The sequence below is a fragment of the Archocentrus centrarchus genome, chromosome 16, assembly GCF_007364275.1.
Source record: "Archocentrus centrarchus isolate MPI-CPG fArcCen1 chromosome 16, fArcCen1, whole genome shotgun sequence".
Classification (NCBI taxonomy): domain Eukaryota; kingdom Metazoa; phylum Chordata; class Actinopteri; order Cichliformes; family Cichlidae; genus Archocentrus; species Archocentrus centrarchus.
The window spans coordinates 26,495,065-26,519,852 of NC_044361.1; the positions used below are offsets into that span (position 1 = coordinate 26,495,065).

At 39.7% G+C, this 24,788-nt stretch overlaps 1 protein-coding gene and 2 non-coding genes across 4 annotated transcripts; all 3 read left to right on the forward strand.

The window, feature by feature from the left end:
- The first annotated feature begins 282 nt into the window (after positions 1-282).
- On the forward strand, positions 283-24,633 carry ncapd2 (non-SMC condensin I complex, subunit D2). Of its 2 annotated transcripts, none has more exons than XM_030749763.1 (32): positions 283-416; positions 870-989; positions 1,803-1,878; positions 1,958-2,016; positions 2,108-2,283; positions 2,741-2,886; positions 3,418-3,545; positions 3,648-3,771; positions 3,882-4,029; positions 6,059-6,256; positions 6,340-6,474; positions 6,560-6,647; positions 7,896-8,103; positions 8,242-8,360; positions 9,065-9,265; positions 9,413-9,587; positions 10,281-10,365; positions 10,573-10,709; positions 13,108-13,240; positions 13,703-13,778; positions 13,876-14,082; positions 14,243-14,403; positions 16,458-16,569; positions 16,706-16,829; positions 17,051-17,206; positions 20,200-20,377; positions 20,457-20,551; positions 21,000-21,080; positions 21,631-21,814; positions 22,509-22,674; positions 22,782-22,901; positions 24,227-24,633. In XM_030749763.1, exons 2-32 carry the CDS (start codon positions 872-874, stop codon positions 24,307-24,309), a joined length of 4,197 nt encoding a protein of 1,398 aa, XP_030605623.1. In that variant the 5' UTR covers positions 283-416; positions 870-871; the 3' UTR covers positions 24,310-24,633. The 2 variants fall into 2 exon arrangements, with proteins under 2 accessions (XP_030605623.1, XP_030605622.1); XM_030749762.1 differs by having other exon boundaries at positions 13,876-14,091; positions 24,227-24,632.
- On the forward strand, positions 5,649-5,966 carry LOC115795166 (small nucleolar RNA U85). The gene has a single exon (XR_004021239.1). It is a non-coding gene; the product is annotated as a small nucleolar RNA U85 (small nucleolar RNA).
- LOC115795167 (small nucleolar RNA U85) lies at positions 6,724-7,019 on the forward strand. Its single transcript, XR_004021240.1, has one exon. It is a non-coding gene; the product is annotated as a small nucleolar RNA U85 (small nucleolar RNA).
- Positions 24,634-24,788: the final 155 nt, after the last annotated feature.

A 24,788-nucleotide genomic window follows, 5' to 3' on the forward strand; every position in this document is an offset into this window, starting at 1 on the left:
CATTTCATTTTTAACATTTGACTGAGTGCTGCATAGAAAGTAAAATCTTTTGAAAAGTATTGTCATTTCTGTAGCTGAAATATTGGTACTGGGGAGAGGGGGTGATTGTGTTTCAATCATTTGAATACAGCTACTACCTCAAAAAAAAACAAAAAACTTCTGTGTGGTCCTTTGTCTTAAGTTTTCTGACTTTGTGCCGTAGTGCGCATGAGTGTCCGGCAGGTGGCAGTGTTTCGTCAAGCACCATGGCAACGTAGGCGGGCATATGTGACGTAGGAGTGTCGCTCCTTTGGCGCGATGTCCGAATGAATTTGAAAACTTGCTCCGTTCAGACCGTTTGTAGACGGTGAGCAAGAGCAGGCTACGCTTGTTTCCAGAGGTTCAGAGTTTGGCTAACAGGAGTACAGTCGTTACGGGTGAGCTTTAAGTTTATAAACTATTAAGAGTAGTTGGTAGCAATTTGTTGCAGCAGCCGTTTCCGTTACACACTAACGTAGTTGCGGATAAGCTATTGAGCTATCCTTGCTAGTTAGCCTGCTAATTGTTAGCAATAGCTGTTTTGCGTTGGTCAGCTAATCGCCACAACAATAAAGTTTTACTCTTCGGTCAGTAGAAGCATTTCTTGTATCAGTCACATGGGCTAGAGTGTGTTTAAGTGCGGCACTTGTTAAGATTTCTGTACTTTAGCTCCTCAGGGTCAAGAACGAGCTAAAATATGAACGTTTTTATGTAAATGTGCTACTTCTTCGCTTTGTACACTTACACAGGTAGAGCAGTACGTAGCATCTTTAAAGGTAATGCCACATTATTTGCGAAGAGTAGACAAGTTAATTAAGGCTGCAAATAAAATTAGTTTTTCTTTGATTCAGGAATGTCGTGGGACTTCTTTGTACCCGTGTGCGTGGGGGACCTTGTGAAGACTGGGGGGATCAACCAGTATGTCGTTCAGGATGTGGTTTCCCCAAAACAGCTGGCGTCCTATCTCAGCAGTAAGTGGACAGCATGTACAGGACATTGGCACTTTTTGTGGTGATTAATAGTTTTATTTTTAAAAGATATAGAAAACATCACAAAAAGTCACCATCCAACACTTATCCTTGGCTACAATTCAGCAAGTTCCACCACTCAACGTAAAATAGAGTCCAGCGGTAATAGTAAAGCAAGAATTTTTTTTTTCATCTATCTATCTAATGTGTGTGCACCTTTAGGAATATGCCTATATATTTTTTTCCATGCATGCATATATATTTACATATACATATATATAGATATATACATATGTGAAGATACACAAAAATATATGCATAGTGTTTTTCATGAACTATAATATATTACTAACTCTTTAATAGGACTTTTTTCAAATGCTGCAACACTAGCATCTCACAAGCCCACTCTTGGACTGAGGGCACTCCCTCTCCGCTCGAGTCCCATAGAAAAATTTTTCTCGCTATAGTAATACTGGCTTGAAACCAGCTTCCAATGTGTTTATCACCACTTGTGCAGATTGACCCGACCCCTAAAACAAACAATCTTGAGTTAAGTGGTACTGTAATCTCTGAAATCTCGCATACAATTTTATGAACCCTTTCCCAAAATTCCTGCACCTTACCACACGGCCATAGAACATGAATTAAATTACCTTCTTTGGACTTGTATAGTTTTTTTCTTTAATCCATAACAGTTTATGCAGACTAGAGATAAAATTACAAAACATTGTCATTTTTCAAATGCTTAGGGATGAATATGTTTGTTTTCATGTTGGTTGGTGCATTTATGACTGGGCGGCATTCTCTTTCATATAGGATTCAAAGCAGCATTAAGGAGCCAGGGGCCATTGTGTATATTGGAGCACTTTGACACCGGCTACAGTGTGCTACAGTATGTGTATTCATGTATTCCCTTCTTTTTATTTATTGCCGTCATTACTGCACAAAACAATTGTCTTTACTTTTTTAAGACACTCCAAGTCAGTGGAGCTGGCTGTGAAGGAAGATACTCTGGAATTACTAGTACAAGGTTGGTCTTCTTTTAATATTTTCTTAATCTTTAAATTGATGATGTGTTGATGTGCTCATATAATCTGTATTTCTTTTTTTTTTCCTTTCAGTGGTTAGTGGTCTGTCTGTTTCACTGCCGAGCCTCCTCATCTCCACCTCCCTCTCAGCTGCAGAGCGCAAGGAGAAACTTAATGCAGTTAAAATGAGTGTTTTCCTGCTTTGCAAACTCACAGAGAACCTGGAGAGTGATTCCTATAGGCAGAATATTGTCACAGCACCTGGGAAGGTATGCTCATTAATTCCTTAGCCAAAGGGTTCTTTAAATATGACTTATCTAAATGTCCACTGATGAGATTTGGCAAGTTTTACGATCCAGTCAGACTAAGAGATTGAGAGTCTCTATTCTGTTATGTGGTGTGGTGGAGTGGAGTGGAGTGTTATTGCACTGCTGTAAGAGCCCACCCAGAGTAAAATTGACACTGTGCCACTTCAAGAGAAATTGGATGGTATAAGTAGGAGATGCCAAACAATGTGTGGATGTTTGTCTTTGTGTGTATTTTCTGTATGCATTTTCATCAGCTAGCAAGAGGGTAATTGTCTCTGTATAGTTGGTTTGGCTGGTGTGAACTGTTATATTTGGTAAGCTGAGGGCATCTATTGCAGTTTATTACTTGATCTCACTAAAATATTAGTTTTATAGTCCAGCATCTATGAAGCTTAACTGCTCTGTTTATGTTGTGCAGGGTGGTAAAAAAGGCAAAGCTGGTGGAGAAGGACTCATGCAGTGGGATTCAGAAAGAGAGCAGGTGTTACAGGCTCTTGTGCAGCTCTTCCAGCTGGACATCCGTTCACTGTGGAGCCTCTCCCTGGTGGAGGAAGAGTTCATAAGGTACTCTGCTGTCAGAAGAGCTCTGGGGAAGCATAGTGTCACGTTTGCTCGCTTAATTCAATTAGTTGGTGACATTTCCAGCGTATCCAGATCACTTCAGAGCATTTGGAGCTCTGTAACCTTAATTGGGGCTCTTATGAAAATGATCCTTGCCTCTTCATTAATAATATCATACCAGATCTAATAAGATTAGAAGATCTTTAACTGTGGTAAATTGCCTAATCTAATGTTTTCATTGTGAAGTTTTCCTCACTTTCCATTTGTTTTATGGTCTCAGTAATATTTAGTAAATTGTTCCTCAGAAGATGCGAATACGAGCTTGCTGTGGTTTGTGTTTAGTACTCGCATCACTCCTAGCAGCACTTAATACTGCCGCTTTTAGTGAATTAACATGCACTCTGTGTGTATCTGATACTTCTGATGAATCCAAAACCTTGTATGTTCTTTAATGTGAGTTTCAGGAAACCTTTTGGCTTTACCATACTCTAATATAAAATAACGATGAATTTGTTTGCATTTCTGTCCTCTTAGCTGTGTGACTTGCTGCTGCTACAAGCTCCTTGAGAACCCAACCATCAGCCATGTCAAGAGCAAACCCACCAGAGATTGTATAATCCACCTTCTAGGGTTGCTGATTAAGAAATACAATCACCTCCTAGGTTAGTTTCACAAACAGCCTTGTGAGGGGGGGGCACTATAAGGTGTCCAGCTTTTTCGCAGACACAGCTGAATTTTTATGTTTATCCTTTAAACTCTCACAGGTGCTGGTGTAAAAGTGATCCAGATGCTGCAACATTTCGAGCAGTTGTCATCTGTGTTTGCCCAGGCTGTGTTTGTATGGAGCACAGAATATGGAGTCAGAGCTATCATAGGAGAAGTCATACGGTTTGTACATGATTTGTGTGCATATTCAGTAACCAGCATGCAGTTTGCTTTGTGAATCTGTTTTGTGAAGTCTTGTTAGAAATTCATGTCTTTTGTTTCCTTTACCCCAGGGAGATTGGTCAGAAGTCAAGTGAGGAGCTGGCCAGAGAGGGGTCAGGAGTCAAAGCCTTTGCCTCCTTCCTCTCAGAAGTCAGCGCCTTGGTGGCTGAATTGATGATCCCCAACATTAGTTTTCTCATCACACACCTGGAAGGAGAGGTATGCGCAATGAACAGTGAATAATTGATTGCAGTTCATGAACAAGAAAATTATTGTCCTTACATAAGTAGAGGCTGTCTGCCATATTGATTGGGTATAAACAATTGCTAATTAGAGGTCTACATGATCATGTAAAGCAGCACCAATTAATATTAATGACTCATCACAGTGACAGCCTTGATGTGTGAGCAACAAGGCTGCTCATTAAAAGAACTGTCCCTGTGTGAGCCCACAAGGAGTGGGTAGCTTTAATTCATCCCAAACCTCTGCTCCTTATGCCTCTCAAGTTTTTTTTGTTTTTTTTTTTGGCGCTTTTAGTTTTGCTGGTCTAGGATTGTCTGGGCACTGATCCATTACATCTACAAATCATTTACAGTTGTCACGGTTCTGTCATAGAAGTGGGTTGTTACTGGTTTTTGCAGTAATGTAAACACAAGATTAAAAGGGAACGTAACAGTGTGGGGTGCTGAGCAAGCAGGGCTCATTTTTATTATTCTCTGCTATAGCCAAAGTGTACTCTGTGTTGTATCTGACTGGGTAACAGACCACTGGACACAAGGCTTTTTTTTTTTTTTTTCTCCCCCAGACAAGACAAGGAAGTGACTTTACAGCCATAGTAAAATTTTATATAGGGCTTACATTACTCAGAGCAACTAGTAATTCTGGGCTCTGATATTTACGCTATTTTTATCTGTTGCAGTGGTTACTGTGTCAGATTAGACAATTCATAGTCATAAATCTTGCCTTTTTGTGACTGAGATCCACGACAGACTACACATTAATCAACTTTCAGTCATGCTTTGTGTCTGTTACAATGTCCAAGATGTCTTTGGGAAGGAGGTGCTTGCTAGGAATCTTCTGTGCCCGATACTGGCTGTCTTCTCTTCATACCTAGATACATTGGCAATGTCAATCCTCGATTTTTGCACTGATTTCTACTCAGCTATGCAGTAGAAAGAAACTCAGCAATTTTGGCAGAGTGCAGTTGTGAGGCATCTCTGTTGTAGTGTCAATTTTCATCCATTGTGATGCATTATGTGAGATAAAACAGGTCATGAGTTACAGCCATTTTTAGCTTGGCTGTTTTGAAGAAGAAAGTCGAGCTATTGTCATAGCATTGGTGTCTGCAACTTCTGTCCCATTAAAAACTTCAACGTTGGCCATAACTCAAGAATGATGTGACCAAATTCACACCATAGATCCATCTACTAAAAATCTTGGAAGAGTTCGAATCTTGGTGACCTTGACCCTAAAGGTTAAGATCAGAGATCAGGTTTTTTGAGTATCTTGTAAACTCGAGAACGATGTGATCTAGGATATTCAAATTAAAATCATAGATGCATACTGTTAAGCTAGACTTCACACACGTGTTCACTGACTTTACTATAACATCACTGACCCTCCCCCTTCCCCCCCGTTTATAAACCCAAAACGGTCGAGCACTGGCACCCACTCAGCAGTGCTCTTGTTGACCCTAACAGAATCCCTTTGTTGTTCTGGCCATAATTATGCCTTTATCATGTAGTTTAAACCTGGCATTGCATGTTTCTGATTCTGTCTGAATTGAAGGGTTTTTTCTCAATCAAGTGACTTCTTGACAAGACAAATAAGAATTTTTTGCCCAGTGATGAGACCAAGGCGAATACGAGCTTGCTGAAGGAGAGTTGGGTTCCTCTTGCCTTGACTGGCAGGTAATCTTGGCAGTGCAGAGGAGGATTCCTGCTCTGCTGTAAGGGCCTGCCTACAGTGACTTGGCTCGACCTGAATTATTCCTCTGCAGTCACAGTGGAGTAATTTCTGGGGTGTTGCTGACAGTGTGTGTGTGTGTGTGTGTGTGTTTGTGTGCTGAATGTGTGGTGTGCAAAAGGCAAGAAGTTCACCCAGCTTTCTTTGCTCTTCAGTGAGCCATGAGTATTGTCTTTGGTAATCTGAGGGCTGAATTCCTATTCAGGTTTTTCTGTTTTTTTGTTTCGTTTTGTTTTAAGTTTTGCTGTATATAATCTTAATTTCCAACCTCTCCTCCCCCCAGAGTCACACAATGCGTGTTGCTGTCTGTGAGGTGCTGGGAGAGATCCTTGTGAGGGTCCTCTGCGGTGATGGGCTAGATGAGTCCGGTAGAGCTGACCGTGATCGTTTCTTTGATACACTGCAGGAACATCTGCATGACACACACTCTCATGTCAGAGCACGTGTATTGCAGGTTTACGCACGCATCGTCAATAGCAAAGTAAGTTTTCTGATCAATTATTTTGTGTTTGTGAAACAATGCCAATAAGATTCCTCCTGGTAACAGAAACTGTCTGTGTTTAGGCGTTGCCTCTGTGTCGGTATAGTGAGGTGATGGAGCTTGCTGTCGGACGGCTGATGGACAAATCTATAAATGTCGTTAAGAGCGCCATCCAACTGCTGGCAGCTTTCATTGCACACAATCCTTATAGTTGCAAGGTAACCAACAAATGTGATTCAAGCTTTCAGTAGCAGGTGTGTTTCAGGTTTCCTGATAGAACTGAAAATATTTCTTGTGTTTCAGCTGAGCAGTGCAGATCTGAAGAAACCACTCGAGAAAGAGACAGCTAAACTCAGAGAAATGAAAGAAAGACTAGAGGAAAAAGCACCAGGTAAACAAAAATTTATTAAGTATTGATAAGACTCTCTCCTGCAGTTAATTTTTTTTTCATGACTAATTCACATTCTGCCCTGTGATGAGACCAAGGCAAAACCGAGCTTGCTGAATGAGAGTTGGGTTCCTCTTGCCTTGACTGGCAGGTAATCTTGGCAGTGCAGAGGAGGATTCCTGCTCTGCTGTAAGGGCCTGCCCACAGTGACTTGGCTCAACTCGAATTATTCCCTTAAAGTTATAGCGGAGTAATCACGAGGCTGAAGTTGACAGTGTGTGTGTGTGTGTGTTTGTGTGTAAGGGGCAAGAAGTTCACCCAGCTCTCACTGCTGTTCAGTCAGCCATGAGTTGTTTCTTTGGTAATCTGAGGGCTAAGTTCAGAAATTCACTTAAACTCAGCATGCGTGTCGCCAAAAAAAAGTTGTCTCACAGTTTACAGATGTAACTGTCAGCCGTGGCATACAATCATTAAAACTGCTTTTAATCCAATAAAACACTTGATAGGTGCTCATAGTATTTACACCGTATCATAAATCATGGAATTTAAGCTTTATTTTTAGCCAGTTATCCCCCCCCCCCCAAACTCCTGAATAAAACAGATTCTGATATTCACTTCATTCACATTCATTCATCACTAAAGATTATTAAAAGTTTAAATATTAAGATTCCGGAGCCCAACAGGGAAAGCAGATATCTTGTCAACGTAATGCTAGCAGCGAGTAAAAAAACAATAACACAGTTATGGCACAAAGCGGAACCTCCCACCATGGAGGAGTAGATGTGCAGTGTGGAAGAAATATTCAGAAAGGAAAGACTCACATATAAACTAAGGCTGCAAGAGACACAGTTCAATGAAAAGTGTAAAAAAAAATGGTTTGTTTTCAAGAAGCCAGAAGATGATGCCACCAACAACGCTGGACTATAAGGACACTGGTAAAATGGAAACTTGTAAAATGAAAGTTATACCCTGATACTGTAACTGCGAAGAAAAACTTTAATAAAATATAAGTTTAAAAAAAAAAATTCTGGAGCCCAGCATTACTTACTAAATTCTTGGCCGAAACAACAATCGTCTTACCATTCTGTTCTGCTGCTAAATTATTCTGTTTTAATCTCTGCCGGCACATTGTTTTACTTTTTCCCTTTTTTTTTTTTTTTTTTTTTTTCTTTGTAGGTCTAAGCTGAGTCATCACCATTGAATTACATTTTTTTTTTTTTTTTTCTTTTTGGTTTCTTTCCCTCCCGGCAGTGGCAGTGATTAAAGCATCTGAGCTGTGGGCTGCTATGGTGCCTGAGCTCCTCGTCACTGTCAGGAAAGAGCTGGAACCCACAAGTGAAGCAGAACAGGAGCAGCAGGAAGATGAGGAAGGCGGGGAGGTGGAGGAGGAAAAGGAGGCAGGAGACGACAGAGCAACTGCGGTGAAGATAGCTCAGTACCTCCGTGTCAACAAGTACAGGTGATGATAATCACCAGTGGAGGCCTGGGTAGTGTCACTACCTGGAGGATTTTCTTTTTCTCCCATGCTGTCAGTAAGCCTACAAATATATATATATTTTTTCCCCCTATGTGACTTTTTTTGTGTTGCCCTCTACAGGAATGCTGTGCAGCTCTGTATAAGAGCTCACAGCTGCTTCCCAGAATCTGAGATGTTTGCTTCTCTGTCCACTCTCACACCTGAGACTATGCTGGATACGCTGGCTCTGATTTTCAAAGGTAAAAGTTGTACTCACTACAGCTGAGGCATGTCTTAAAAGCAAATAATCAGCTTGCTTTCAATGGCAGCACTTAATAGAAGCACTATTGAGAGCATAAAGATTTTTTTTTTGTTGTTGATGCTGTTGGTGTTTTTACAGCTGTCTCCTTTGTAATGTGCACCATTCAGCCATGACATTAAAACCACTGAAGTGAACATCCGTTTTCTTGTTATGATGCAGTATTTTTGCTCTGAAACCTTGGCTCCTGGAATACATTACTTTCGGACATACCCCCACCTATCCAGACCACATTGGATCAGAAATGGTGTAAGGAACATGAAAAAGCCCAAAATGGTCTAATATACCAAATTTCTACATTAGCAGGATCTTGTGAATCAAGCACTTGGGGTCTTGTTTTTTTTTTTTATTTAAATGTGCTATGTAATTAAAGGTGAAAGGGTTTTCTGCCAATGGCCTTGTGCCAGACAACACTATATATGCCCAGACTTCACATGCCATGTCCTCAACCAAGCAAAACTGTTTTAGCCACATGCGAAAGCCCTATACAGTATTAGGCAGGTGGTTTTATGTTTTAACATAGAACAGTTTTAACTTGTTTACCGTGCAGAAATTTCAGCTGAGTCACAGTCAAGCAGCATTTTAAACTTGGTTTATTGAACTCCCACATGATGTTAAATGTACTTTACCTGATCTTTACCTCAGGCTCTGATGACGGCACTTCTGAGCTCAGCCAGAACTTGCCACCAACCCCGCAAAAAGAGACAGAGAAAGAGGGCGAGGATGGCGAGCTGAAGAAACAGGAGATGTTGGTGCAGTACCTGAAAGACACAGAAACCTTTGCCTTACAAGTAGAAAGAGCAATCTCTGTCATCAACTCCATGCTGTACTGGAAAACAACTTCAGGTAGATGGCCATATCCATTACACAGCAAAGCAATGCTTCTTGTAGATTTCAGTAAATTTTCTGAATCAACTATGAGATTAAAAAATGTGCATCTTCAGCTGTGTTTTTTTGTTTTTTTTTATTTTTGTTTTTTTTTTCCTTTCCTAGTGGTCCAGGAGGCTGTGCAGTTTTGTGTGACGGTGTGTGAATTCAGTGTTGCTAACTCTGTCAGTGGAGTGAGGAAGATGTTGCCTCTGGTTTGGTCAACTGATGCTGCAATTAAAGACGCAGTCATTCAGGCCTACAGGCGCCTGTATCTGAACCCACAGGGAGACTCCGTCAGGTCTGTAAATCCTTACATATACTTGACGTATAAAGTTACCCAGTCTTTCATATCCCAGGTGTATTGGCATTATGAAATTCAAGTTAATTAAGCTAATACAAAATATTTTCTAGAAGCTACTTCAGGATTGTTGCTGAGTCAGAAGAACTGCGTTTAGAAAGTCTCAAGAGCTTGAAAAAAAAAAACTGAAGGATCCTGTTTGATGACAGGTGAAAGGTCTAAAAAAAATGTAAAGGAAATATGGCCTTTTTTTTTTCCTTTTCTTTTTTCATGTACTTGTTAGCTCTTGAGACTACCATGATCTGGATGACTGAGAACCTACATGTAAAGTCATGTGCTTAGAAGAAGACCTTTCCTTCCATCTATCATTTTCTTTTGCCAAGCCAATTCTACATTGTAGGACTTTGCATTTTTGTATTTATTTTAATTAAAAAAAATGACTGTTAGCCTTCTGTTTTTGTCATTTTCAGAAATCTTTAATGAAAAGATTACAGTGGCATTAGGCTGTTGCTGATTTAACATCACTAACTAAAGCACAACTCATCATTTAATAAATGTATGTAAATAAATTGTTTGGGTTGATTGTTGGGCCCATTTTTAACATATGTTAGACCTGGGCCAAAATTAATTGTAAATACAATACTGTGATTAAAGCAGAACCTTAAAAACAAGCATTTGTCCTATCCTTTTTAGGATGAAAGCCCAGACTCTTGTCGATAGTCTCTCTGAGCTGATGGTGGATGCATCTCTGGGAACAATTCAGTGTCTTGAGGAAATTGTGAGTGGCTCTGTTATTACTCTCATATAGAAATTTTTCTGTGTGTGATGCTCAGCTATAAAACACTTTTTCAAATACTGAATGATTATTGTCTGTAACGGTAGTGGAATGTATACTGAGGGAGTTTCTGTGTTGAAGTATTTTAAATTTAATTGTATTGTACTGAAACATATAGCTAGTTGTAACCATCCAATCATGTCCCTGCAGGTGCAGGAGTTCTTCAGCAGTGGCAGCAATCTCCAGTCCACTGTAGTTCAGGTCTTGTGGAAGAGATTTACTGGTAAACGGGAAACTTCTGGCTTATACAGGCGAGCTGCAGTGTTACTGCTGGGCATGGCTGCACGGTGAGAGATGCAAGTTTATTTAATAAGTTCCACTACTTTGCGCTAAATATGCCCAAAGTGGCTTAGCCTCCGTACTCCAACAGTTGCCTATATTGCAAATAGTTTTGTTTTTGTTCTTATGCCTAGAAAGTGTGCTAATCAGCTTTTGTGGCTAGTTGCCTGAGGGACTTGTGGCTTAGTGTTCAGCTCCCCCTTTTTTTTTTTCCTCTTTTTGTATATAGTATTGAGTACAGTAGAGTAGATGGGATGTCAACAAAAATAGCTATCCCAGATAATTAGACACAGTGCAGTTCAGCCTGTACGAAGCATCATCAAAAAGTTGCAGGAACCAGCACATAAAAATCAAAAGCCTTATTTAATTAAACTTTAAACAATTTTTGTCTTCAGGTTCATCTTCCTGTGCTCTCCAGACCCCTTACTCCAGTATACTGGTGTTTCTGTTTAAAAATAAATAAATAAATAAAAAATCACCTCCTGTAGAGTAGTTATGAAGGGGGAAACTATTCATAGAAGCCAAAACTATTTCGTGTACCTGTAAACGTGCTTTTTAATACTGTCAATTGGGACATTTTCACATTGGCGTGTATGGGGAATGACTCGATTTTGGAGCCGGCCTCAAGTGATCATTAGATGAACTTCAGTGTTAGCTTCAGTTTTCTGTCACCTGCCGTCACCTCTGCGTAGCTCATGTCACCTAGCAATCGTGAGTGTGAAGCACAGCTGTGTAAAAGCAGCTGGTTAATTTTCGTGGTTTAATTTTAAGTCTTTTATTGAAAATAAGCTGTTAAAACAAGCATGACACATTTCAACATCAAGGAATACAGCTGAGAGAATGATTGATTAATTTTCAACTATATTAAGTGAGACATTAATGTTGAATAAAACTATCCAGTTACGATGCTTAACTTTAATTTCAGGAGTTTGCTTATCACAGGAGCACTGCCACCTTTCGTTGGTCTGTGTAGAAGACTGGTGGGAAAATAAACAAAATTTTGAAGTTTAAGCTTATGTATATTGATTCATTTATCAACCAAACTTAAATTAATATTTCTCATGTCAAATATTGAAATGCGATTAATTTCGATTAATTAATTACAAAGCTTGTAATTAATTCGATTAATTTTTTTAATCGAGTCCCACCCCTAGTTATTATATAAAACTGTGTTGTGCCTACTTATAACTTTTTTAATGTGGATGATGTAAGGACATGTTGAATTCAACTGGCTCTCTGTGGAGGAGCATGGCAAATTTTGTACTGAGTCATGGTGTTCCTGTTCAGCTAGCTCTTTGTAAATTGTTTTCACATGTGGCTGACTGCAGCTAAGCTACAATCTCATTACATCCCCATCATATTTGTACTGAGCATTGAATGTATAAAAATACATTGGTATGTTAAGGAAATGGGACTGTTTCTGATTGAAACGGTGTTCATCACAGTCTGAATCACAAAAAAACAGTACAACTGTGCAGGAATTATCATTGTATATGCCATATATGTTAAGCCATATGGAAGCAGAAAGAAATATTCCAGGTACCAGTACAGTGACTTCATGTAAATATTTACTATGACCTTCAATTTGGTTTATTTTTATTAAAAATTTCTGATCTGAAAAGAAAAAAAACTGACTCAACAATCATCATTCCCTCTATATTAAATAGAGCAGCCCCCAGTTTCATCTGTCGAGTTAGGTTGACTAAACAGTTTAAAAATGTGTTAAATCTGTGCTATTCCTCACTGCACAGCAGCATTTCCTTTTACATTTTGGTCCTGCCTCAGCTACTTGACATTCAGCAAATCCTCTCGTTAGTCAGAAAACAAGACCAGCCTCGGCTCTTGTTCATTGTAATCGAAGTCACGACCATATAACTGGGCTCCTTGCCAGTGCATTTTTTCAGTGCATTTATATATATATATATATATATATATATATATATATATATATATATATATATATATATATATATATATATATATATATATATATATATATATTATATATAAATTATATTATATATATATATATATATTATATATAAATTATACAGTGTTCCCTCTCAATTTACCTCAAAGACTACCACTGTTCTATAGAGGAGTGAGAGGGAGAGAAAAGAGACTATCTGCAGTCCACCCACACTGCTGCCTCTCTTCATCCAGCATCAGTAGCATTCATAACCTATTAAACCTTATGTGTTTCTCCTCACCCATCCTCCTACAAGTGTTATCTGGGTAGCAGCCTAGCATTGGCAAGGTCAGCATGGAGCAGTCAGGGTAATATAGGGCAAAGATGTTCTTACTTCTCTTTGCATAATCACATGATAAGTTGGAATTATAAAATTTATACCATAGTTTCTTTGTAAAAACATGCTTTGTGTGTGTGTGTGTGTGTGTGTGTAACAGGGCAGAGAGAGAGGTGGTGCTCAGTAATCTGGACACTCTTTGTTCAGTGGCCCTGGGTGAAAAAGTGACTGAAGACTTCCTTCTGGCCAGAGATACAGTTATTACCATCTGCAGTGTCACTGACCATGTCAGGGTAAGACGATATCAACCATGGTTTGATCAGAGTGTCACCTTGAATTGATTATGAGAGTCAGGAGTGTAAACTATTGATTTGTTTGTTATCTGAACTGTTTAAAAACATGCATAACATGGTTTGTTGTTTGTTTTTTTGGTGTTTTTATGACCATTTCTAATGTTGTGAAAGTTGAAATAACATTTCAAGTCTAGTATAGAACATGACACGTCCTTTCCGGGTTCATTGAGACAACCACTGTCAAACAGTTAAATTCACTGGTTTTCTCTGTGCATCCAAATAAATCTGCATTTCTGTTTTGGATTTACCTGATTATACAAAACATTAAATGTTCGCTGGTTTTTAGTAGAACTTCATTTATATTTTTTAAATGATTGAATTTCTATAACGTGTTAGCCCAGTTTGTGGCTAGTGGGGTTTTCAGTGCAATATTAACATCTTGCATTGCACTGTTTCCAATAGCAGTCAAAGGCTGCTCCATTCAGATTGCCTCAGGACCATCAACTCTTCACCTGCCTCACACAGGCTGTCGCTGAAGGTAAATGAAGAAAAATATGTCCCATGCTGTTTTTCAGTCTTTTCTTTCCCTGTTTGTGGTTTCGTCCTCTGACTGCCTCTGTCTGCGTTTGCTTCAGGTGTGGTTATGGAAGACCCCTACTGGCAGAGCTTCATGGAACAGGCTGTCCGTCTCATCTACTTCTTGGCTGAATCCCCTGACCAGCTGTGCTCCCGGCTGCTCCAGAGAAGCGCCCGCCTCTTACTAGATCAAATTGCAGAAGGTGGCGAAGTCAACAAGGATGCTGGCCAAATGCAAGATGGCTCTCAGGAGTCTAATGAGCAAGGTGAACAAGGTGAGTCCCATCACCGCTCTTTAAGCAGACTTTTGTGTTCTCAAGTACAACTAAGCATTTGCAGATTTTGATGTCTACATTGACACTATGTGACATACCAAGTGTTTTATACTCTTAATCACACACATCAACATGTCTTTCCCTCCTGCAGTGAACTGTGTGTGTCTGGCACAGCTGCTGGCTCTGTGTGGCTGCGTGGCTTTCTGGCAGGTGTCTCACCTTGAGCGCAGTGTGAGTGCTGAGCTGCGGAGGAGGCGAGGAGAGACAGAGGAGAGGGAGGAGAAGGAAAAAGGCCCAGCTGGAAAAGCTAAGGTAATGATGATGTGCTGTATGGGTGCTGAAGACAGTATAATACAATTTATTTGAAGTCATTCAGCAAAATTAAAATATTCTGATTTAACCCCGGACAGACTTTTTAAAGCATTTTTGCTGTTGTGTGCAGCAGTGAAGAGGTTAGTTTAGTACATTCAAAAAGTAGACCTGTGAAAATCAACCATTATAAAATTCGATTGACTTCCATTTATTACTGCTATTGTCTCTATGTTATTATAATTGGTGGGGTGATTGAACAAGAAAAAGGTACTCATACAATTCAGTGTAAGAGGGAATATTCATTATTTCATAACATAATCAAGATATGTCATGAATATGATTACTAGCAACCCCAATTCAATTTGGTGGGCATCTTTTAGTTGGAGTGTGATTAAGTGTCTGTACACAAATAATTGTCTTTGCAAAAATCACTAGTAAAATTACTTTGCATATTAAATATGCAGTGTAATTTTACTAATGACATCACTGGTGGTATGTACAAGCACTCTCAACATGTAAGCAGTCTCTCCCTTGTTGCTAAGAACATCAGGTGGGCCTGGAAATGACCCGCAATTCAGTGCGCTATTTCATATGTTGTTGGGCTAAGAATTAGCCCCTGCGACTTCCAACTCATTTTGCTACATCTGGTCACAAATGTTTCATATGACAAAAGCTGACATGCCTAAATGTCAGTTGTTTTTATGTACTTCTAAAGTACTTTATTGTGACTTCAAAATTACAAATGAATCCAGAACAACCCCCTGTGTGGTGAAAATCTTTTTGGTAATCAGACCAAGCCTCAGCAGGATGGCTTGATGAGATTTCTTTTACCGACGGAGTCAGATGAGTGATGGCTCATAATTGTTCATCCCATCAGGGAACAGGAAGATAAATGTTTCCTTAATTAGCATTTGAAGTTTTTGATGCTTTTTTTTTGTGTGCGTGTGTTCTTTGTAGTTTTTCTCTTAGATAGCCAGAGAAGGAAAATGAGGCAGAGAGGCACACATTTGTAGACTCAAGCCCAAAATGTTACTGTCACCTGGTAAACCCTGAGAGAAATTCATAATAGTCCAGTCTATGCACGGTGCTTAAAGGTGCACTCTTCTGTCTCTGTGCTTGCTAACACACAGTGCAAATATAAATTATTAGGTGGGACATTTAACATTCAAAATCAACTTGTCAGTACCCTGGTGGGAAAAAAAATGTGTGTGTGTTCAGAGTTTCAGTTTAAAGTGACTGTAGCTCAGGAGGTAGAGCAGGTCACCTACTGATCGGAATGTCGGCGGTTCGATTCCTGGCTGCTCCAGGCTGCATGCCAAAGCAAGATACTCTCCGACGCAAGCGTTGGAGTGTGAATGTTAGATAATAAAAGCACTTAGCTTAGTTAATCATGGAAGTGCTTGTACAAATTGGGTAAATGTAAACATGTTGTATAAGCGCTTTGACTGCTCAGAGTAGGAAACCGCTATATAAGAACTTGTCCATTTACTAAAATAAACGGGAGGTGCCATGTTTTCACTGATTCTGTTATTTACAGCACCTCCTTGATTAGGCTGTGAGACAGTAACCGTTAATGTTTAAATGTATCCAGTTTCTGAGCTCTAATTTTGCACCTGTCACATTAGAAATAAACAGCAGTACTGAGACCACACCCAGCATTAAAATAATAAATGTGATATTAAAATTAAAAAAGGTGGTGTTTGTTATTGTAAAGCTGATTTTAATGGGTCTCCAACAGCAAGTGACTGTGTCAAGTTTGCATTTCTGCGATTATTTATTGCTACTTATTGGTCACAATATAACACACATCTATCTGCAATAAGCTGCAGTTGCAGCTCATAAATCACCCTGGCTCTGCTGAAGACCCTCAAAATTTCTTCAGTTTGTGGTTAGTATGGCCAGTGCCTAATGTACTTCATCCCATTTGACAGCGGCAAGAAACAAAACATTTCTTCTTTAGTAAAAAATTAGTTCAGAGGATAGGCTTTTTAGAATAGGTTTTGCAGTGCCCCCTCCCCTTTAATCTGGTTTAATGTGTAATGGTTTCCTAACAGCAAGCAGCCAATGAGAGCGCTATGGAGGAGGAACTTGGGTTGATTGGTGCCTCTGCTGAAGATACAGAGGCCGAACTCATCAGAAACATCTGTGAGACAGAATTACTGGCTGGTAAAGAAACCCACCTTTTCTCTCTTTGTTTTATTGTGCTCACACTAAACTACATTTAAACCCTTCCTTTCATACTGCAATTTTTTTATTTTATACACTACATAAATACCCCACCTCCCATCCCTCTGCTCTCTAGAGGAGAACCTGCTGAGTGCATTCCTTCCCCTGCTGGTGAGAGTCTGCAGCTCTCCAGGACGTTATTCCCACCCGCAGCTCACTACTGCTGCCTGTCTGGCACTGTCTCAGTACATGATGATTAGGTAAAGACATTTCCCTTTTCACTGCATTTATGTAGTGGCAAAGCTATTTGATGAGTTCATTATTTTTCTGCTCATGGTGGGACAAGCACAATAATTTGTGTTGAGGGCAGTTTTTTAAAAGATTTCTGACCTTTTATGGCCCAAGCAGTTAGCAACTTTATTGATAACCTAAACATTGAGACTTTTAATGCTTTTTTTCCCCTCTGTGTCCCTTATGAAAGCCCGTCAGTGTGTGAAGAGAACATCCGTCTCATGTTCACTGTGCTGGAGCGCTCTTCTCTCCCTGTGGTCAGGGCTAATGCCATAATAGCCCTCGGAGACCTCACTGTCCGTTTCCCAAATATTTTGGAGCCCTGGACACAGAATCTCTATGCCAGGTATGTAGTGACATGTTCAGCTTGATCGGCCCAGTAATTTGTCACAGTTGCAGCTCATTCTTATCACTCTCTCCATACTAATTGACTCTCTTCCAGTTAGAAGCACATTATCATAATATCCGTAGATTTGTTTTTCCACCCAAGATTATAAGTGACAGCCTACATCTGATGGCTCAGCTGAGTGGGAGTACTGTAAATGACGTTTCATCATTTCATGGCATACAAACCCCCCCACACCTCCACCACCCCTTCCTTTGCTTGTACTCTTGAGCCATCTTCATCCGGATCCCACCAACACGACGTCTCAGTGTGCTGCGCCTCTCAGCCACTGAAGTGTTGCCGCTGTCACAATGCTCCACTGAGCTACATGATGGGAAAAGTTTACTCTTTCCATCACGACTTTTTAATGGGGGGAGCAAACTTTCAGATGATCTACGCTGGCGAACTCTCATGTGTGCCTTGTATTCTGACCTCTGCGGTTGCCATGGGAATCGGCCATCGCTTCATGGCTTGTAGAAAACCCACCCCCACTTGTGAACTGGGGTGGAGCCTCAGACTACCTCAGACAAGGGCTCCTTTAGACAAGGAACAGCTTAATTACTAGTATGTCACAGTTTGCGGCTGGAGCCAGTGACTAGTATGTTGTAATTATACAGAGCGGCTGTGTGAGCAGAAGGGAATAATTTTGAGGAAAGTCAAATGTTCTCCAACTTGTACATGTGCTTTAATTTAAAACCACTTACCAGTCTGCACAAAGTTGCACTGTTTTTCTGTAGCCAACTTAGAAGCTGAAGTTGCTCTGTTTGATGAAGTGGGGTTTTAATTATAATGGCTGATAATGCTCACATTGGGGTGGTTTGGACATGTAAAACATTCTGTTCTTTTTATAATGCGTCATTGCCCTCCTAGTGTTTTGTACCTGATAAGCATTTCATAGTATTCCCTAATTGTCTGCCTCACACCAACACCTCCACTGTTCTCAAGGCTGCTGCCCTGCTGGCGCCTCGTGATAAGCGCATTAAGAATTAATTACCCTGTTCATTGCTGTTGTAAGCTTCTGCACTGGCATGTGGAAGTACCATGCACATGTTTCTGATCCTCTGCCAGGAGTGCTGCTCTCTGGCATAAATGAGAAATGGCTAATGAGTTTCTTTTGCTCTGCGGTTTTGGCTGAGGGTAAATCTAAATTGGTTTCAGAGTGGTATCAGATTGCCATGCTACATCCTGTCTGGTCCCATTATATTAAACCAAGGCTGTGACAAGCTGTTAGGTTGCTGTAAAGTTACGGCTAATATGAAGTTTTTATGACAAAATAAAATTTCTCAGGTGGCAAGATATTTTCACCTCCACTCACGTTTCTAGCAAAGCAAGCAGCGTGACTACGAACAGTTACTCTGTGATTTGCCGTTACGTTTTCATTCACGTTTTCCAGGACAGGCTTTGCTGAGCCCCTGATTTTTTTCCTTCTGGCACCACCAGCAGATAGAACTTCCAGTACAGTATCTCAATGCCTACTTTATGAAATTGACACATTTGTACAGACAGTGATTTTCCCCAGATGTTAGACAGTTCATGCTGAGCAAATTGTCCACCATCATGCAGAAATTATTCTGAACAAAGGATGAGATTTTTTTTTCCCTGTGACACTTGGAGTGGGTGTAAAATATACTTGGTTGCAGTACTTCAGAAGTCATTAGGGACCAAAAATTCTGGAAAGCAAATTTAAACACCACAGATTTAGACCCATTCTTCATAAAATATACTGAATATATTGCAGAAAAACTGATTCTGAGTGGGTCCTTGTTTCAGATTTTTTTATTTTATTTTTTTTTAACTATGTATTTTCTTGTTTTTACTTTGACAGCAGGATATACATCAGAATGAGGAATAAGAAGTGGAAAGAATGATTAAAAAATAGAAACATTTGCAGCACAATAATCTGTCACAGTTGTAATATGGAGTACTGTCTGTAGTCTAAAATGTTTCAGACTTTTAAGGTTTAGACCCATGTTTTAACTTATAGATCATTTGGTTCACAGTTTTCTAAGGGTCCCTGCTTTAGTCCTTAGTTTTTTCATGGAGTGCATTTCTTCTTCTGTATCCAGCCATTGAGCTCTCCTTGGAGGATCATATTTTAGGCAGCTCTTCATAATGGCCTTTTTACACACAATAGTCAAATTCTGAAAAGGTAGATATCTGTACTTCTAATCCTGGCACTAGGTATCAGACCCAGAAACATCACTCTAGCATCTCTGGGGATCTCATAACCTAATAAAATGTAAAATTAAAAGAACGTTATCCCAGAATGGTTATACATGACCAGAGAGTTGACTTTTTTTATATGTAATTACCCTGTTGTAAGTTTTTAATCTATCCATTTAGGTTTGTTCATAGCTGCCTCCGAACTTGATAATCAGCCCTAACTGTACTGTGTGAAGTGTTAGCTATCAAACGGTGGCACACTTAAAAAAAAAAAGTTGATTTTCTACCTGCTAATTATCAGAATGAATGTATTGTTTTTGTGAGGATGACAGCATGTTATCATTTACCTGAGAGTACCACTAAGGCTAAACACAGCTTTGACGAGAAGCTATCATGTTGTAGAGTCCATCTTATCGCGTTTTCTTTTTTTTTTTTTTTTCCACGTGAAAGCGATGGTTTTCTAAAACTGCACTTCTAGGGTTAAAGAGGGGATTCCCAAAAGTGTGGGCTGCAAGAAGTTTACAGTAAATGATTTATTGATTTTTATTTATTTTTTTTTTTTTTGTTTAATATTGACCTCACAGAAAACCATTGAATAGGCTTTCAAAATGACATTATTATACTCCATTATTCTCAATTTTCTGTTTTTCATCCGGAACTCATCAGATGCTGGAAGTAAAGCTATTAATGGTGAATCATCCTTAACGATCAAATTGTCAGAAGATCAAAATGAAGCATAAAAAAAAAAAAGAAATACTCTTTCTGAATCATTTTTTTCCCCTTTCTGTCAGGCTGAGTGACGAGGTTCCTTCAGTGAGGCAGACAGCTGTGACAGTTCTTACTCAGCTGGTGCTTAAGGACGTCCTCAAGGTCAAAGGTCAAGTCAGTGAGGTGGCTGTGCTGCTAATTGACCCTGACCCACACATTAACAGCTTGGCTTTGAACTTCTTCAATGAGCTTGCCACAAAGGTAGATCATATCCAGAAACCTACATCAAGTCTGAGTGATGAGGAAAATTTTTAACCGTGTTGTTTGTGTTGCCCATCAGGACAATGCAATCTACAACCTGCTTCCTGACATCATCAGCCGCCTGTCCGACCCAGAGAGAGGCATGAGCTCAGAGGACTTCAACACTATTATGAAGTGAGCTGCACAGCTGTGTACTATGTCATATTTTCCTTTTCATACTGCATCAACTGTGAAGCAGACTGCAGACTTGGGGCAAATGAGACCTTGTTTAATCTTCAAGGTTCTTTTGACAGATATTCTGAAATATTCCAGTGTAATTAATTATAGTTTTAAGTAGCCAATGTTTGTTTTTTACTTCTTATAAAACAAACATTGTTTCAATAATACTACAACAATACATTTTGTAGCTTAAGGTATGTTTGAATCATGTATTACATCATGTTACAATCATTGGGACACAAAAATCTATATGAACCAGTGACTCTACAATGGTTTGATCAACAGCAGATTGCAATGAAGTCATCATAGTTGAGGTGTTTTATCATTCTTCGTTACTTTGAAGCATCAAGTGTGTGTGTGTGTGTGTGTGTGTGTGTGTGTGTGTGTGTGTGTGTGTTTTCAGACAACTGTTCTCCTACATCACCAAAGAAAGACAAACCGAGTCTCTAGTAGAAAAACTGTGTCAGCGCTTTAGGACTGCAAAGTGAGTACATCTCTTCCTCCATTTTCTCATCCTCCCACCTCTAACCTGCACCCTTTGTTTTGTTTGGTATTTTTTTTTCTTTACCATTTCCTTTCTACTTTCTCAGTCTGTCCTGCTGTAGTTAATTGTCTGTGAAGCGGGGGTTGATGTGTGGGTAATTGGTGGGCGTTTTTACTGAGAGCGTTTGACAATTAAAGCAAATTCACAGTTCAGTTCACCTGTCACCAACACTGACATCTTCTTATTCACTGATTTTTGTCATGGAAACGGTCTTTATAGTTGGGGACTGTAGACAGAACAATTGGCCTGGCCAAGCTTTAGCCTCTGACTCATACTCCATCCATTATCAGAGCTCAAATGAAGGGCATTTTATATTACACAATGGCAAAGTGAATTTAGATATAAGAAGGTTCCTGGAAAATAAGATTTGGTCTAAATGTCAGGGCAATGCTATGTTCATGAGGAATGAAATTTTTTTCTATGCACTTTGTTTTCTTAAATCAGGTTTCCCCCACAATCCCTCATACTTTGATTTTGTTTCTCTCCTCAGGACAGAGCGTCAGTGGTGTGACTTGGCCATGTCTCTGTCTCTGCTCTCCATGTGCGAGCGTGGTTTCAAGAGGCTGCAGGAATGTTGGGAGTGTTACAGTGATAAGCTGACCGAACCGGGTGTCTACCAGCCTCTGCTCTCCATCACTGCCAAGCTGCGACGCGGGGCCAAACCACAGTTTAAGGTATATTAGAGTCAGTGTTTAAAGCGGATGTGGTCTTTATTCATTCCCAAAGTGTGGTAAGCAACCCCTACGTGTGCCATTAAAGTACTGCAGGTGGGACTCACTTAATGAGTCAAGTAATGTCACTAACAAGTGGCATCATTGGCTTTTGCCAAATAGGGAACGCCCCCTGAAAGGCTCCAGAAGTGAAGTCAGTGTTTCGGGGCTTCTGGTGTAACCTGCAGATATCAAAAAAAACAAAGAATTCCTATCCAGGCCCAATCTTCTTGCTGTGTCAGTCGTTGTTTGTAACTGATGATTTCACTATTGCATTTTGGCCAGTGCATCTCACTTGTTTTTTTTAATGTCTTACCTTTTAAAAATGCTTCCCAAACTTCTGTGCCACTGTATCTATGTGGTGCAGCTAGAGTATATTGCTAACTTCTAGGAAGACTTGTGAGGCTCAATGACGTTCGCTGGAGCGAACAGAGATGATGTGGCTCTTACTATTCGAGGGCTCTGCGTTGGTGAATGTAAATTGGCGTTCGGTATTTGCCCTTAGGTTTCTCTTCTTGGATAAAATGCTTTAAGCTCTCTGACTAAAGTGCTGTGTGAATGTGGCTTGTTGCGTAAAGCACTTTCAGTGGTCAGTAAGACTAGAAAAGTGCTCTATAAATGCCAGTCCATTCCATGCCAATGCAAACCTATTTTCCAGGCTCAGGTGGATGAGTTTGAACAGCGGCTGACTGCGGTTCACACACGGGGACTGGAGAATGTGGAAAGTCCTGAGATGGATGAAGAGAACCAGAAGAGAGTATCTGCTGAGAAGACAGTCGCGCGTACACCTGCGCCCACCAGAGGCCGGCTGAAGTCAAAGCGAGGTCAGGACTCTGACTCTGCTTTGAAAAACCCTGTTGAGTAAAAAATATACAGGAACAGTTTGTTCCTCATTTTAGTGACAAAATAAACTTGTTTATTTTTCTCACAGGTCAAGGAAAGCCCTCAGTTTCAAGCCATGGTGATGACAGTTTTGTGACACCTCAGAAATCTCGCAAGTCCAAGAAGCCTGCAGTCACATTCAGCAGTGATGAAGAGGAGGATGAAGAGGGTAATTGAAGCCATTTCATTAATTTGCTATTACATTTAATGTGTAAACAATTTTAATGGGTTTTCTAAGAAATGACTTTGCAGTGGATCCGTTGTTTGGAATTAAGAGTGAATTTCTTAAAGGGGATGTGTTGAACTTTATCCTGTGGTAGATACTCATTAAACTTGGCTAAAGTTTCAAATAATGAGGTTAACATATAAACAAGTAATGTGATGTACAAAACTCAGGTTTCAGACTGCTTTAAACACTCATGTTAAGATTTCTTTTCTTTTCTTTAAGATGAATGGGGATATCCTCAATATGGTGATCACAGGCACACAGCTCTGCTGTGGAAAAGCTCCACCCACAAACTATTCAGATAATATCAAACAGTTAAACTGTCTATTATTTACTAAGTGGAAACATTACAGAACCCAATTGGATTCACAAAGAAGCTCAAAGCAAAGGAATCACTATTTTACATTCTAATTTTTGCTGTCCAATTCTCTGGGTTTTAGTGAAGCTTTTTAGTATTCTCTATTTGTCACTGCAGTGTATTGAATTTGCCTCATTACCTTGTAAAGTGTGATTTATAGTACTGCACTGAATCTCCATAGTTGTGAGCGATGCCGTCGTTTTCATATTCGTGCTCTGGTGTGTCTGCTCTGAGCTGTTTCATGCTGAACTAAGAGCTAATAAACAATGATTCATAGCCAGTGGATTCTACTGACAGACTGACAAAGCTATGAAAACAGGAAAATGCATCAATCAGACCTATCGCAGGTGTTGAGGTATGAGTCACTGCGATGTGTAATGAGATTTCTGCACAACAAGCTGCACTGTAACTTTGACAGAAATCTAAATCAAGCATTACATACTTTGGATCAATACAGCAGAGTTCAGAGTATTTAGACTAAGATTGGGGAGCAGCAGTCTGTGATGATTTGAGACTGTTGGACCTCTGTTGGTCTAAAAAGTGAGATGTGCACTGTAGCAGCACTAATCCAAGATCTGTGGATATTTCTAAAGAATCTTAGAAAGCAAACTTGAATTAAAAAAAAAACAAAAAAAAAAAAACACCATTTCCAGTAAGCTGGAGCTGGTTATCATCTCCAGTTATCTCATAATTTCCATGATAAATTAGACAGGGACAAGCTTTTGATTAGAGTTACTGAAGCACTTTGAAAAATAGAATTTTAAAAATAATTAGACTTGAATCCATTCCCGAACATTTTTTGTGTGGGTTTTTCAGCTGTTCTTACACTATGTGGCTCTGCCCAGACATCACCATTACACGTCCCATTTCATTACGTTCCAATTTCCAATTTCTTTTTTGCCTCCGTCAGATGCTGTAATGGCAGAGAGCGAGACCCCTAAAGTGACGACACCCATCACACGCACGTCCCGACGAGCTCGCCTCAGAAACTGATTGTGATTATCCTTGTTTCTGTCTCTTTTGAGTCTTTGGCTTGTTTGTTTTTTTTATCTATAATATTTTATTTTCCTTTTTTTTTTTTTTTAAATGTTTTGAATATTGGCACCAAACTAAACTAGACATGATGATGTGTAAAGACATAGAATCAAAAAGTCTTTTTTTAATAAACATGGTTCTAATTTTCATTTTAAAAAAAAAAAGAAAAGAAAACTTTGTCTCAGTTTGATTACTCTGCACGTTGAGGAAAACCTAACAATTGTGTGAAGGCTTGTGTGTCTGCTGGGTTATGTCGAGTAAGTTTATGCCATCATTACGAGCAGCTTTGAATGTCTGCTTGTATTGTGTTTGGACAGCAGTGTTTATTAGGCTGCCACAGCTTGCCCAGACAGCATTATTACCCCATATGGTTCCCCACTTGACCTTCATCCACTTTCTTTTCCCTTTCTTTGATTGTTTTCTACAATTTCAGATTT